This window comes from Lactuca virosa, chromosome 7 (assembly GCF_052849685.1).
Source record: "Lactuca virosa cultivar CGN04683 chromosome 7, Lactuca_virosa_CGN04683_v6, whole genome shotgun sequence".
NCBI classification, from domain to species: Eukaryota; Viridiplantae; Streptophyta; class Magnoliopsida; order Asterales; family Asteraceae; genus Lactuca; species Lactuca virosa.
In genome coordinates this window covers 141,412,427-141,428,510 of record NC_136432.1, presented here as the reverse complement: position 1 = coordinate 141,428,510, position 16,084 = coordinate 141,412,427, and the positions used below count along the sequence as shown (strand labels likewise).

Below are 16,084 nucleotides of genomic sequence, written 5' to 3'. Positions count from 1 at the left end.
ATATTGGTGAGTTATGCACGTTTAAAAAAAGGGACAGATTAAAAAAAAACAAAAAAAAATGTTAAAATAGAAAATATGCAACAATTTACCATATTTTATTCGCACCATTCGTTTCTTTCTCTCTATATTAAACAAATCAATATCATTTTCAACCAAAAAAATGGAGCAAAACTCAAATACCCCTCCACCAAACACAACCTCTCCGGTCCGATTCGTCCAATTTGAAAGTTATATAAACTATTAAACTCTCAAAGCTCACAAAAAATACCATTCCAGAGAAGTTATTTTAATCTCACCTTACCTCTAAGCAATTTCATTCCTTACCCTACGTTCAACAAAATCTTTTTGGCCAAAACCAAAATTTACAACAAAAGATTTTCAATATTTTTTCTTCGATGCCACAAACAGCCACCCAACCACCACCCACACAACCATCGATAGAAACCGTTGTCGAAACACAAGCGAGAGGTAGTAGGAAAGGGAGAGGGAAATGGAAAAAGTTTTCATGGAAAATGAAGATATACCACAATTACGGACATCGGAGGAGGAGTACGCTTTAGCGGTAGCATGGTGTCTGACTTCAAAAAATGAACGACATGGAAATGATATGAAGAAAGTTGCTTATTGGGAAGCGATGCTCGCAAAATTTCATGCTATTTTGAAGAAAAATTCATATTGCAATACTGATATGCTTAGTAGCAAATGGACTCAAATGAATAGGAGGTGCACCAAATTTAAGGGGATCTACAACAAACTTCATTCCTTAATAAATTAACAACTTATTTTCTCTATTTCCTTAATTATATTTGTGTCATTAGGCCAACCCAAAAGGACCATGTTATTATTTAGAAATATTATCAACTGGTTAATGACCTTGGACACTATTTTCAACACTGATCATGGGAAATCTATAACATCCTGTTTCGAAAAGTTCTTATTTCAGGATTGTAGACAATAAATGGAGCAAATGGAGGCATTGGGCTTCAATGGAATGACGTTTAGACTCTATTGGAGGTGTATTATGTTGGGCAAATGATTTAAACCTTGGATTGTTTGATGGAGACTGAGAGGTAAAATGTGAAAGGTTACGTTTTGGGCTTCTTGCGTAAATTAAGGGATTTAGTTCGAGATGTTTTTAGTTATAAGTATCAAGATACAATTGTAGAGCTAGTCGTTACCTTTCCGTGGATATAAAGATCATTGAAAACGGAGTTGAAACGAATAATTTATGCTTGTTTGAAGTTAAGCTGGAAAAATGAGTGTGATACACTGGGCGTACTAGGCTGAAGAAAGTCGTGTTTTTAGGGTGTTATGTTGGGCATACCGCCGCATTGCAAAAACCCTATTTTCGTGGTTTTGAGCTCTATTTAAGGACTCTAACTCCATGAGGTCCTTCCTAACGTCAACATCCGCCCTCTTGAGCCTCCAACTCAAAACCCTAGCCCCTATATCAATTCTAGAGCCTTTCTATGTGTTTTGAGTGCATTTTGGATGAAAGAGAAGTTCAAGCTTGTTGATTGTTAAAGCTCAAGCTTGTGGATCCAAAGCCTACATTGATTTTCTCAACTCCAGAAGGTATAAAGCTTGAATATTGATGATGCATTTGTTAGATCTAGCTAGTTTTGAGCTTTATGAGCTCTTTGGTCACTTTAGTGCATAAAGTTTAGATCTTGAAAGTTTGTGACCTTGTTATGGATAAAGTTGGAAACTTTATCCATCTAAACATCATATTGATTCAAATCTAAAGGTTAGAGACTTGGACTTAGTGGATTAAGTTGATAAATATGCATTTTTGGTCTCTTTGAGACTTAAAGACTGGATCTTAGTTGTTTGGACCATCCTAATGGATAAAGTTGGAAACTTTATCCATTATGGAGCTATTAGGAGTCATAAAAATGTGATCCTGGTCCCTTTCTTCCCTCCATGCAAGAGTCATGATGCTTTGGTTTGTGTATCAAGTTAAGATTTTGGTGTATGGACTCCTTCTAGCCATGGAAAGTCATAAAGTTGGAAACTGTATGACTTACAATGTTATTTGGCACTAGATTTGAGCTTTGGACGTGAGATCTTAATGAAATAAGCACTTAATGAAGGTAAATGGAATTGGTCGAATACGTTGGGCGTACCCGGTAGTACGCTGAACGTACCAGACTGAAGCCCCATAATCAGGAAAAGATCTACTACGCTGAGCGAAGTGACTGGGTACGCTGGGCGTACTCAGTCTGTGTTGACCTCCTTTGACTTTTTTACTTTAACCAGGAATTTGACCAAGTTTGACCTTTGGGAATTTTGGGTAATTTGAGTTATAGTTTGAGATTTGGGTCACTGTTAATTGTATAGGTGACCGGTAGAGATAGCTTTTGGAGCGGTGATCGGTGCAGCTATTCTTTTGGACTGTGAGGTGAGTCTTCTAACTGTATTCATGGGTCGAAGGCACCAATGTTGGCCCATTGGATTGTGCTAATTGTTTTTGTGACTTTTGCATGTATGTTGGGTCGAAATACACCCCATGGTTGAGCTCACTATTGTATGTGATGGGTTTTATAGATTACAATAACTATGTGTTTGCGGAATTTCACTTAACTTTTAAGGGCACATGCAACCTAAAGGATCTATGTCTTTAATACTTTAAACGTAACATGCTATGAACAACAAAATAATTTGAACCTTAATAAACTCCTAGTATAATCAAATACAAGAGTTAGACTTACATACATTTGATTTGTTGTAGTAAACAAATCACTTTAAAAACCTTATGGAAAAACCTTAAAAAGGAAGCACCGGAAATCGTGTGCCTCTAATGGCTCACACCCAAAACCTAGAAACCATAGAATGAAGAGGAGAGAGAGAGAGAGAGAGAGAGAGAGAGAGAGAGAAAAGAGGTATAATTTTCATTCCTAATCCTTATGGGAAGATTATGAACGAAATTGAGGCGATAAGGTGTAACGCCCGTGTTTCTAGGCTAAGCATTAGTATGATGATGTAATAGTTAGGGTTAACAATTGTAAGCTATTTTAAAGTAATAAAGGGGAATTATTTGAATATTATGTGAATTATGTGATTTTATGTGCATTATACTTATTAATAAGATCTAATAAATTAAGAATAAAAATAAGCGTCAAAAATAAAATAATAGATAGACCCAATATCTATGAAGAAAGTTGTATTGGTCGTGACAAGGATTCCGGTGATATAAAGAACGCCGAAATCCGACTTATAACGAAGAAGTTATGACCTGTCGAAGTTTCGGGACAAAACTGGCACGACGTTGTGTGACATAAAAAGTGAGTTTACGATAAAATACTTTTTAGCCTTAGCAATCTAAACAAAATGTCGTAGTATACGTTAAACCGAGAGCGTGCATAAAAAGAACGTCCAAATCTGACTTCGTATGAGGAAGTCATAATTTTTCTAAGATTTGGCATAGCAATATGTAGCCCGGAAATTGAATATTAAATCGACCGATTTTTAGCCGACACAACCTAAACGAGAATCGAATATCCCGTTAATAGGAGCTCAACGATAAAAAGACAGACGGAAACAGACGTCACATGACAAAGTTATAAATTTTTAACGAACTTTACATGTCCAGGTCTGTTAAAATATAACTTTAAAAATAAAATCAAAATTAGTTGACAAGTCTAAGCGAAAGTTATAGAGTACGTCTCCACCTACGCGTGGATATAAAGAACGTCGATAACGGAGCTCGTATGCGAAAGTTACGGAATTTAGAAGTTGGAAGAGTTGGATGTGAGGGTGAGGATGTTTACATAAGTCAGCTAGAGGGTTTTGTAGATGCAAAGTATCGGAATAGAGTGTGTAAGCTTGAGAAATCAATCTATGGATTGAAACAAGCTTCTCGCAGATGGAATCTTTGTTTTGACGAGAAGGTCAAGGAGTTTAGCTTCTCTAGAAGTGAAGATGAGTCATGTGTATATGTCAAAGCTAGTAGGAGTATAGTAACCTTCTTGGTACTGTATGTTAACATACTTCTTATAGGAAACGACATTCCAACTTTGAAAGAAGTTAAGTCTTGGCTTGGAAAGTGTTTTGCTATGAAGGATCTAGGAGAGGCTGCTTATATTCTGGGGATAAGGATTTTGAGAGACAATAGTAAAAGACTAATTGGACTTAGTCAAAGTACATACTTGGAAAAGGTACTGAAACGTTTTAGTATGGAAAATTCCAAAAGGGGAACTGCCTATCCAGAGTAATCCCAAACTGAGTAAGACTCAGAGTCCGTGTACCGATGCAGAGATAGCAGAAATGAGTAGAGTTCCATATGCTTTCGTCGTTGGATCTATCGTGTATGCTATGACATATACTCGCCCTGGTGTGTCCTTTGCTTTTAGCATGGTCAATCGTTATCAGGGAAATCCAGGTAAAGCTCATTGGATAGCAATTAAGAATATTCTCAGGTATCTGCGAAGAACTAAGGACTAGGTCCTAGTACTTGGTGGCAATGATACATTGAGAGTAACTAGGTATAGTGACACCAGCTTTCAAATAGATAGGGACAACTTTTTTCTCAATCTATTCCTTTTTCCCTAACGGGAAAAGTGATATATTTGGGCCCCTCGATGATTTGGTGTTGAGTTATAGTGTCGGGTCCGGCCATGACTAAATTGATGTGTTCGATTAGAAGTTCTTTGTCATTACAAATCAAAAATCGGGAAACAAAGTATTGGATGATGAGATTGATTTTTTTCCATGTCTCATATCCGAATGATATCTTGCAAAACGGAGGATTATATGATCACTTATCTTAGGACACGTTACTGATTGGGTCAGAGTTCAACAACGGTTTTTGGAAGCTACAATTTGTTGATCGGTTTAGACTTATCCAAGTGGGAGACTGTTGGATTAGGTGTCTAAGCCCATAACTATGATTAGTATAAACTTGAATTGATAATAGCACGGTCCTTTTGGGTTGCTTTCAAACCTAGCAATTTGGCAGGATGTTTTTTTTTTGGGAGAGTTTGTTTTATTAATAAATTGAAATAAATAATTATTAATATATTATGAGAATAATATATTAATTAGAAATGGTAATATTTAGTTAATAATTAATCAGAAATTAAATTGAATTAATTTTGGGATTAATATAATTAATTAAAAGTGTAGGGACTAAAGTGTAATTGTTCAATAGTTGAACAAGAGACATTCTAAAACCTCCTTGGAGCCTTGGACGGTTCTGAGGTGGATCTAAGAGTTCTAGAATTATCCTTGGAGGATAATCTGCATGCTGGATAATTACCAAAACAAGATAATATTATTATATTGATTTTGAGTTTATCTAGGGTTTCCATGATGCACTATATAAGGAGGCCTAACCCTTTGATTTTCGGCAGTCTTACTTTCCCAAAGGTTGGTCGAAAATCTGATCTCCTACCTCCTCTCTCCTCAACATCCTCATTGCTAACTTGGGTGTGAACCATTAGAGGCACGACAATTGTGGTGTTTGCTTCCAAGAGTTCTACAACAAAGGTATGTTATATTAAACTGATTCATAGAAAAATTCGATTATACCTAGGGTTAGAGAGTTCTTGTTGTTCAACAGTATGGTACATCAATAGTGTTATGACTTAGATCTTTAGGTTGCATGTACCCTTAAGTGTTAAGGATTTATCCGCATTAATACATGTAAAACCCATCAACCTTAAGCAAATAAACACTTACTGATTATTTATTAAATAATTTGATTATAATAAATACTATCAACTCTTGTATTTAATTGGAGAAATATTGTTTTATGAAAATAATAATATTGGGGAGTATAGCTAGCTATTTAATCATAATATGATTTAATATGTTGTGTATATTATTTTTGACCTCTAGAAGTTCACTATATATTTAATTAATGGAATGAGGTGTTTAACACTCCATCCTCTCTCCCTTCTATAGAACCGGCCACACATACTAGGCATGGGCTTGGTTGCTTGTTTTGACTAGTTCTTACACGTGCTATGTTGCTTACAAGTCATCATTTGCATTTAATGAAAGCATGTTCTTCAACTCATGAGTGTAAGTATATAAAGGAGCTTAAGTCTTGCAACGTTATTGTTGTTTCCTCCTTTTTCTTGTCAAAGTCAAGAGCTTGTTTCTCCCTTCTCTTCATCTCTTTTGAAGTGTTATGAAGATATTGTATGCATAATGTTTCTCTTTTTTAGACTAATTTGGTATTAGTCCTTAAAGTCTTAAAAAGCACTAAATACAAATGAAGACTAGCATCTTTGGTGGCTTAAAGTCTTAAGAAGCACTAAATACAAATGATGACTAACATCTTTGATGGCCAAGACTTGCTAGGTTGATATATTCTTAGTAGAGGTAAGCATTTGGACCGAACCGGACCGACTCTTGGACTGGACCGGTTATGGAGAATATTGTTGACCGTGGACCGAACCGGATGAGTCGTGTCCGTGTCCGGGTCCAGGTCCGAGTTTTCCGGTTCTTGGATCTGTTGGACCGGTACAACTTTAATTGCATAGAGTACAAGTCGTTAAAATAAGTTTTTGGGTTTGATAGAACTTGTTAAAACGAATATGTTGTTGGGTTTGAAACGATACAACTTGTAAAAATGATTACGTTTCCGTTTCATGCATAACTAATCTACCTTGATGTTATAATATTATAACTTGCAAAATTAATTTTCCAAATAAAAGCAACTAACATATAAATCTAGTTCACCAAGATCCCTTTAATAGGATTTATCTGTCAAAGATATATAAGAATCAAAATTATAGTCTAAAATAATAGTTAAAAAGCTGAAATATTTCAACTTTGATAGCTCAATTTTGAAGGATTGTAACTCACTGAATATAATATCAAAATCAACAAAATTATAGTCTAAATTCATATAGAAACTCTAAACTAAATGTTGGAAAAAACCGCGTGTCAATCCGATTTAAAACTAATGAGTTATGGTTGTTTAAAAAAATTTACAGATTACAAAATCAACAAAATTATAGTCATTGAATAATACCAAAATCAATAAAATTATAGTCTAAATTCATCTACAAACTGTAAATTAAACGTTGGAAAAAACTGTGTGTCAATCCGACTTAAAACGAACAAGTTATGATTGTTTAAAAAGTTTCACATATTACAATTTTTTTTTAAATCGGGTCCAACCGGTTATAAACCCGGTAAAAACCGGACCGGACCGGTTTTGATGGATTCCTAGAACCGAGAACCGGCCCGAGGGTCCAAAAAAACGGTCCGTTCCACCGGTCCAAATGCTCACCCCTAATTCTTAGGCTCCTATTTTCCAATTATTATTTTTTTACCAAATGGATTGTTGAGAAAACTTTAGTCCACTTTTCCAACAAGTGTCATTTTCTTTTGTTCATCAAGAAAGTTAAACGTGCTTACTTCGCATATAAAGCCAACAAAAACATATAACCACATAACAACCAAATAATATTAAAAATATATATATAAACTATGATTAAAAGCAAAATATTTGGAAATTACAAACCAAAATTCCAACAAAATACACTAAAAAATTCCATGTTTAATTCTGATATGAAACCCTCTTTCACTAGCAAGAACACATCGGATTCTCAAAATAAACAATAAAAATGTCGCATCATGTCCTACCCACAAGTTAAACAACTCAACCCCGTACCCAATAACAAGACATAACAGAACAGAGCAGAACAACAAACTAATCAACTAAAACACTATGATACAAAAACCAAGGGAAACCAACATAGCAATGAACAACAAATAATCAAGCAATGGCATATGTAATCGTTTCTACCTCAACAGGCCTCCACATACTCTTTTGCACGCATAGTAAACCTTCTTTGTCTTTAGAGTAAGTTAACCTCACTTCCCAATTCATTGACCGAAGAATATTCTCCACTTCATCAATAATTTCTACAGTGTCACGAACTATAAGTTTTCCTTCGGGTCTCAAGATTCTATCCACCTCCGCAATCAAAGCCATCATGTTACATCTACAAACACCAATTCAAAACCAATTATCAGTATGACAAGGGCATTTACGTCTTTTCTTAAACTAAAGGGATCATTGGATTGGTTGGTTACTTCTTTTTGATTTTGGAGAAAAGATGATCCGCATGGAGAAGATCATAAGATCTCGGGTAAGTGCTGAATGATTCGCACCAGTCATGATATATTCCAAATAATCCGCGTTCATAAATTATTGGAAGCGTGTCTGGAGAATCAACCGATACCACATTCATTACCCAAGTATTCATTTCTCTTAAAGCAGCTGCAAATCTGCAATATACTTATAATGTTATAATAATAAGAATTAGAAAGATAAGAAATAAAGTAAAAGTAGGTTGGTTTTATTAGTTACCCTCCATATATAGCTCTCATATCCATGACATTTCTAACAGTTGACCAATTTATCCCTAATCCATTCATATACGACTTGTTAACAACACGTTTCCAGTGTTCAAAGTCTGCAGTGAAATCTTCGGGTGCAGGCTTCCCATAAACCCCGGTCTGTGATGTCAGCAACCAGTAAGGTGGTTTTTCCACCCTTGATGGCCATTCTTCGGGCCACTGGGACCCACGCACTTCTGCACCTATTGGTACCTTGTGCATGCATGTTTGCAAAGGTACTTTCCTAAACACACACACACACACAAACATTACTCATATTATTATTATTATTATTATTATTATATATATTAAAAAGTTGTTATGAATAGTGAAGTTTTGGGTTTCTAAACTTTTGCACTAAAGTTTTTATTTTAAATTTTTGCCACAATGCGTAGTTATAGAGTTTTACATTTTTGTCCCAAAATTTTGTTATTTTACACTTTGGCCACAAATAATCTTAAAATTTACCTATAAACTTTCTCATTTAGGCATATTTGATCCCTAGAGTTTCGTAAGTTTGCATTTTCCACCACTTACTTTGTAAAATGTCACTTTTACCCTCCTCAATTTTGAACACTGATATTTTTCATCTATTTACATTTCGTATCTTCGCATGTTTGCAGGTTTCTCATGTTTGGTCCCTATGTAGAAAATAAATTACAAGAAAGGTCCTTGTGCACAATTATATTTAAAGGAATGGTGCATATGTTTTGAAAATTACATGAATGCCCCTTCCTAATAACAAATTTTAAAAAGCGAGATTTTGTCCCTCTACATAGAAAATGAATTACGAAAATGGTCCCTGGGAGAGGCATTTTCTAGTTATTATATATTTTGCATTTCTTACTCATTAATATGAATAAAAAGTAATAAAGAAAATAAAGAAATAAAATACCATGCAGCATTTGGATCATCAGATTCATTGCAGAGTGGAGGGTCATTTTGGGGTCTTCCTTCATAGCATTCATTGGACATGGGCTTTTGATAAACAGCAACTCCCACTTTATTTACTTTATCTTTATTAACAGCTATCAGTTCCCAACACATTGCCTTTGTTAATTTTGTCATGGCTGCAAAATTTGCAAATAAAAATAAATAAGAGTGAATATTTATTTTTACAAGGAAAAGTAAGAAATAAAAAGGAGGGAAAATACCTTCCCAAATCCCAACATCTTCTGGAAGTTTCTGATAGATTGGAGTAGCAGACCAAACAAAGTAGCCACCAGGTCGTAGTAGACGATTCAGCTCTAAAAGAAGTTTACCTCCTAAAGATAATAATAATAAATAATTAAAAAAAATGTAGGAATGGAATGAATTTATTACTACATTATATGTAAATAATACACCTTATAGTTTTTTAATTCTACTCTATACATTATTTAGTTATTGTTAATGACTTGTTTATCTACAGAAATAAAAAGTTAAGATAACAAAACCTCATTAGAAATCCAAATAAGATTATAATTGGAAAAAAGATTCACGAAAGCTTTTGAAAAAGATTTGTCATTGAAAACTACAGTGACATAAATTATTGCACTTTTTCTTTATTACATGAATAAAAGATTAAATATAATAAAAGCTCATTCTAACAATTCCAAATAAAGATTATAACTAAGATATATTTTTAGAAAGTAAAATTTTAATATAATTAAAACCAAGAGTTTTTTTTTTCAAAAAAAAAATGTGTCATTAAATATTGGGTTAATCCCATAAAAGACCTTATATTTTGTGTTTGTGTTTTTTTCGGATTAAACCTCAACTTTATTCTTTTTATAAAAATGACCTTGCTTTTTTTCATTTTTTACGATTTGGCCCTTTTAGTCATTTTTCTCCAAAAAAGTTGGAAAATCTGTGTGTGTGTGTGTGTGTGGGAAAAACTTAAAAAGTTGAGGATTTATTTGGAAACATTTAGAAGGTTGAGGGTTTTCTCCGGGAAAAAAAAATTGAGTGTTTTTTCGGAAAAAATATAAGGTCTTTTTTATGAAAAAAATAAAGATGAGGTTTAATCTGGAAACAACAAAATATAAGGTCTTTTATGAGATTAACCCTTAAATATTACATAAAATATAAAAAACAGTTATACTACATATTTTTTCATTCCATTCCACAATGGCATTAATAAGAAATTAAAATCAATGAAATGGAAGGGATCATGTTCCTTCAAGAATGGTCCATTCCATTCAAGATTCAACCACACAAAACGAACATCTTTTTTTTTTCATTCCAATGGAATCAACCATTCCATTCCATTCCTTCCCCTGATTCCATGAAAGGAAGAAAGAAAGAAGAAAATACCTTCAATATGCCAAGGAACTCTGCAACGTGCACAATGGACAATATCAAAAACCCTAGCAGGAAAAGGAAGTCTTTGAGTCCCCATAACAGCTGAAAGAGCAGGAATCCCCCTTTCAAGTGCAAATTGAACCTGAGCTTCATGTTCATCTTTTGGAGCAAAAGACATTGTCAAAACATCTCTATCAAACAGAAATCCTCCAAAGCTTGCAACCCCACATCCAACATCTAATATCACACGTGACCTCTTTCCCCATGCAATATCAGGCACAATCTGTAGCAAACAATTATTTTTTCATAAATTTTTACAAAATACTTATAATGTTATATGACTTATCAAGGTGGTAGAACTTAGAAGCATTACTTCTTGTATGAAATCAATGTAATGGAGAGCTCCATGCTTAAACTGGGTCCCACCACCAGGGAATGTAAGGAATTCACCTGTAACTTTCACCCAGTTTTGGTGTCCTTTTAGTTCAGCTAGCTTTGTGTGAGGTACATTATGATACCATATCTGCAAAAAATTACATTTTCAGTCATCTATATATGTTATTAAGCATCTTTATTTCCTTAAAAATTAAACACAATCATATCATTTGTAATACCCAGATGCCAAAGATTGAAAAAAAAAATCTACTTTTATGGAGTAAATATATACTTACATATAACATGTTCACATATGTAATGAATAGTTATTAGTTAAAGAGGCATGTAAACATGCATATGGGAATATAAACACTTGAAGAAAGTAGATACTGCATAAGTGAACATACTTTTAGAGGGTGTTTGGGATTTCATCTAAAACAACTTATTGACTTATTGACTTTTTGAAAAGTTAATAAGTCAAAAAAAGTGTTCGGCAATATGAAAAAGACTTTTAAAATAATTTCTTATCAACCCTTCAAAAAGGAGATTTCAATAAGTTTGGATTTCTAACTTTTCACAACTCCTTATAACTTTTTGGGTTGTAAAAGACATTAACATGTATAAGCTAAGACAAACACTTTTTAAAAAACTCCTTTTCTCATTACGATAAGTCAATAAGTCCTTTTGAAGTTCAAAATGAAATCCCAAACACCCTCTTAACAACAATACATAGCAATATAAGCTTGAAAGTAAAGAGGAGACAATATAATAGTTTTAAGAAAATAGTATTATATATACCTTTTCCCTACTAGTGGGCCACTCTATTGGGCGTTGATATCCTTCAGGAAGAGGAACAAGGCAAGTAGGAGGATTTTCAGGACAATGTCTTTCCCTATGTTCATAATGCTTAGTAGTTCTAAGACCTTTAATTGCTTGTAAATTATCAAGACATGGGATATAATCAGGTCCAGCTGTAACATTACAAAGTTTCCAATTATACCCATAATCTTTCTCCCCCTTTTTCTCCTTATGCCCTTCCTTTTCATTCATTGACTCAGTTGCTTGTGTTGAAAATGATCCATTTTGAGCAGATGTTTCACTCAAAAGCTCAGATTGAGCCCCAGATGGCAATATCTCAACTTGGGTTGAACTTGAATCATCTTTCCCTTCCTTACCCTCTTCAGAGATTTCTTGTTTTTCATCTTTCACATCCTCATCTTTTGAATCCTCATCTTTCTTTGAATCCTTTTCATCTGAATTGGTTTCCTTCTCGTCTTCATTTTGTATTGTTGTTTCTTGAACTTGTGTTTGTGTATTCTCCTCTTTAGAATTGTTTTTTTCATGTTGTGAATTTCCACTGTTGTCCCCTTTTGTTGCATCTTCAGGTAAATCTCCTGGATTATCCTCAAACTGTTTTGAAGTTGTGTTATCAGGAGTTGGAGTCTCATCTTTGCTAATAATGCTATCATCAGTCACTACTGTTCTAACTTCATTAGTGTTCTTCTGTGTAGTGTCTAGATTTTGAAGAGGAACAACAGATGATGATGTCATCATCCATACGCCAACTAAGCAGAGGGCTACAAAAGCCACCAGTGTAACTGTGGAGCAGTAATTATTTGTGGATTTTCTTCCATCATTCTTAGAGTGTTTTCCTAGTGCCATTATTATTGATTTGGATTATGTCCTAACAATGTGAAGCCTGCAATTAAAGACACTGTTAATGCTTTTTTAAAACTACTCTAAGAGAAGAAAAAGGAAAGGGAAATAAATTTATGAGACAAACCACTAAATATCAAGCTAGTATATTTAAGAATCCAAGATATTAACAAGTTTATCTTGATCTAGAGTACACTAGTGTGCTGTTATCAAAGTTTTCAAGCATAAATTATTATTAATATCATAAATTTCAAACTTAAAGAATGACCCTTTCGATCACAAAACTGATAATGTGGATCTAATTTGGAATTAAGGTGGTAATATGTAAAGAAAAAGACAAGGTCATGTTAGGAGGTAGTCTAATCCCTCATCTTTTTTATTTCTCTCAACTTTTTTCTTTGATTTATTTATTTGAGGGCTGTTTTGACCTCTTGCAGTCCACAAAACTAGCTCAAAATTAGAAAATAGTAGTAGAAAACCATATAATGAGAAACCCATAGACAAAAGGTTAACATTTTATATCTTATGAAAACTTCCAAGACAACTTCAGATTTGGCTAGATCCTTCAAGAGTTAGAGTGCTGAAACTCAAAAGATCAACAACACCAATGTTGAAGATCACAATCCATGGATGTGAAAGCTTTTAAATTGAATCATCTTATGTAAGCTCTCCATAAATAACTAGTATATGTAGGAACAATTAAAAGTAAAACAGAATGGTAGCTCGAGCTAAATGTCATGACCAATGATTCTACAAACTCTGGGTAGCAGCTGTTCTGTTAAAAAAACATCGATATACATAATACGCGTAGCACGCTAATTTATATACAAGTAATCCAATAGGATAATGATGGTTTTGAATTCTTAACAAAAATCCACATCAATAATGCCTACCAACAGTGATAATGCTGCCTTATGATGGCATTATTGATTATTCACGATGACCCATCCAATCTACAACATGATTACGACTGCTTTACTTAAATCGCACCCAGCCCTAAAACGTTAATAAATACTGGTGGGGTTAGGATTCGCCCTTTTCGCCAATTACAGGGGGGAAAAATTCAATTGGTCGACATTATAACGAAGCAAAACTCAATCAAATGCCGTGAATCAGAATGAAGGGTGCCCCATTTGGCAGCGTTATAAAGGAGGGATGATTCCGGCATATAGATAGATCTGAAGATGGGTAACAGTAACATGTACCTTGATCGGAAGCTAAGAACGGATCTGGAAGAAGAAGTTGATCATTGCTAAGTGATGAACGATACTCCAGTACAATCGGATCAGCAAGAGAGATGAGATTGGAACGTGGGAGAAGTGAGATTCACGCTATCTATTTATTTTCTGAGATGACACCTTCAACAACAGTACGTGTAGGTGGGTATGTATTCACTCATGGTAACTCAAATAATGTTCTTCATTACATACCAATGAAAACACATTTTTATCTCAATTATATCAACCTGTACCCTTATTTATAGGGTTAGATATAAAAACATACAGTAATTTATTTTTATTTTTATTTATATATTATATTATTATAATTTTTTAGAGTAAATTACAGAAATGGTCTATGTGGTTTAGTCAGAGTCACATGTTAGATCTAATCTTTGAAAAGTTGATGGATTGCGTCCTTATGGTTTTAAGTAAGTGCGGTGTTGGTTATTGGCTTGTATAAAAGACTCGTATCTCCTTTGTAATATATTTTTTACTAGACGAATTCTCGCACGTTACGCAGCGCAGGTTAAAAATATATTGTTAAAATATTGAAAAATATAAGTTTAAAATGATTATGTTATTGACATTAACATTGAAATAATATTTTTACACTAATTTATATATTTATATATATATATATATATATATATATATATATATATATATAATCTCAATTATTTTGAACAATAATATTCATTGACATCAACCCACATTCCTCATTATTAGAATTAAATATAATTATCTATTTAGTATTATTTTTAACAATTATTATGATTGATTAATTATATTTTTACTTATGCGATCATTTTTAATTTCAATAATGATGTTCATTTAAAATACAATTTATGTGTAGCTAAATGTAATTTATAATTTGATGTTATTATCATTTAAAAATTATTATTCATTAATTTTAAACCACTTATTATTAATAATAAGTTAAAAAAGACTTTTAAAAAACACTTAATATTATTATTAAAAAGTGAGGCATACACTAAATAATAAAGTGATAAGATAGACAATTTATATTTCAAAAGAGACTTGGATGGATAATATGACATATCCATGATTTTTATAATTTTATTTTATTATTTATAATCATTGTACATTAATTTGAAAACCACTTATTATTATTAATAAGTGAAAGAAACTTTTAAAAAACACTTATTACTATAATTAAAATGTTAAATATATACTAAAATATAAAATGATAAGATAGACAATTTGCATTTTAAAAGTGACTTACATGGATAATATGGCATATCCATTATTTTTAATTAGTTATTGCTTTACATACAAACATGTATACGATAGTTAATTAAATATTATATATATATATATATATATATATATATATGTATATATATATATATCACCTTCCATAATATATGATCGATAACATGAATCTAATCTAATTTACATTAAAATTTCAACCACAACATACAATGATATTCTTAAAAGAATACTTAAACCAAGAAAATATAAAAAAGAATTAGTATATAACAAACTTACAAATTAAAAACTTCAACATAATAACATGACTCGAAAAATGGTCTAAAGCCCTCAAACCAACACAAAAAACTTTAAACTTGTTTTCTTTGTGAATTTTGTATGTGATTTGTATTTGTGTGTCTACTCAAAGAGAGTGATTTTTTTATAGTAGACTGTCTGTGACATCCCCAAATTTCACGGCCAGAAAAGACCGATTTGTTTATGCTTTTTTTTAAAATCAGAGTAATCGTTTAAAGAAAACTGTTGCGGAATTTGTTCCCAAAACAAAATATGATAAGAATCTATCAAAACTTTTCTTGAAGAAATGTGTTTTCATTAAATAACAAAATCTCGGGATGTCATGTTCCGATACAGACCAAAAGCATAAACATTACTAAACAGACCTTACAATAGTTATTTTCAACTACTGGTCTATATCCAAAGTATCTTGTTAAGTCATCCGACTTATTCACTGGTGCCACTACCTGTAATACAAAGAAAAATTGAGTGGGTCAGGCTTGGGGGCCTGGTGAGCATATAGGGTTTTCAACCCACAATAATATAATTATTATATTTAATCATCAAACAATCAACCTAATTACTCATCCCCATTATCTTCTTTAATCTTAAGGATCTACCCTAAGAATCATCTATCCTTCATTCCTAAGGATTGACCTAAGGAATAGGCACGAAGTCTATCGCTG

At 32.9% G+C, this 16,084-nt stretch overlaps 1 protein-coding gene across 1 annotated transcript; it reads right to left on the bottom strand.

The window, feature by feature from the left end:
* Nucleotides 1-7,493: 7,493 nt before the first annotated feature.
* LOC145123356 (S-adenosyl-L-methionine-dependent methyltransferases superfamily protein) lies at nt 7,494-14,122 on the bottom strand. Its single transcript, XM_079058566.1, has 9 exons — nt 13,878-14,122; nt 11,815-12,715; nt 11,015-11,164; nt 10,654-10,924; nt 9,513-9,623; nt 9,254-9,428; nt 8,330-8,602; nt 8,053-8,247; nt 7,494-7,961 (listed from the first exon to the last, which is right to left on the bottom strand). The coding sequence occupies exons 2-9, from the start codon at nt 12,676-12,678 to the stop codon at nt 7,733-7,735; spliced, it is 2,268 nt and encodes a 755-aa protein (XP_078914692.1). The 5' UTR covers nt 12,679-12,715; nt 13,878-14,122; the 3' UTR covers nt 7,494-7,732.
* Between the last annotated feature and the right edge of the window lie 1,962 nt (nt 14,123-16,084).

Bases quoted from the DNA above. Each gene is read 5' to 3' on its own strand.
- LOC145123356 (XM_079058566.1), bottom strand. From the start codon at position 12,678: ATGGCACTAGGAAAACACTCTAAGAATGATGGAAGAAAATCCACAAAT. The intron at 9,429-9,512 runs GTATTTTCCCTC...CAAATTTTGCAG, and splicing joins AGATGTTGGGATTTGGGAAG to CCATGACAAAATTAACAAAG. The intron at 8,248-8,329 runs GTAACTAATAAA...AGTATATTGCAG, and splicing joins ATGAGAGCTATATATGGAGG to ATTTGCAGCTGCTTTAAGAG.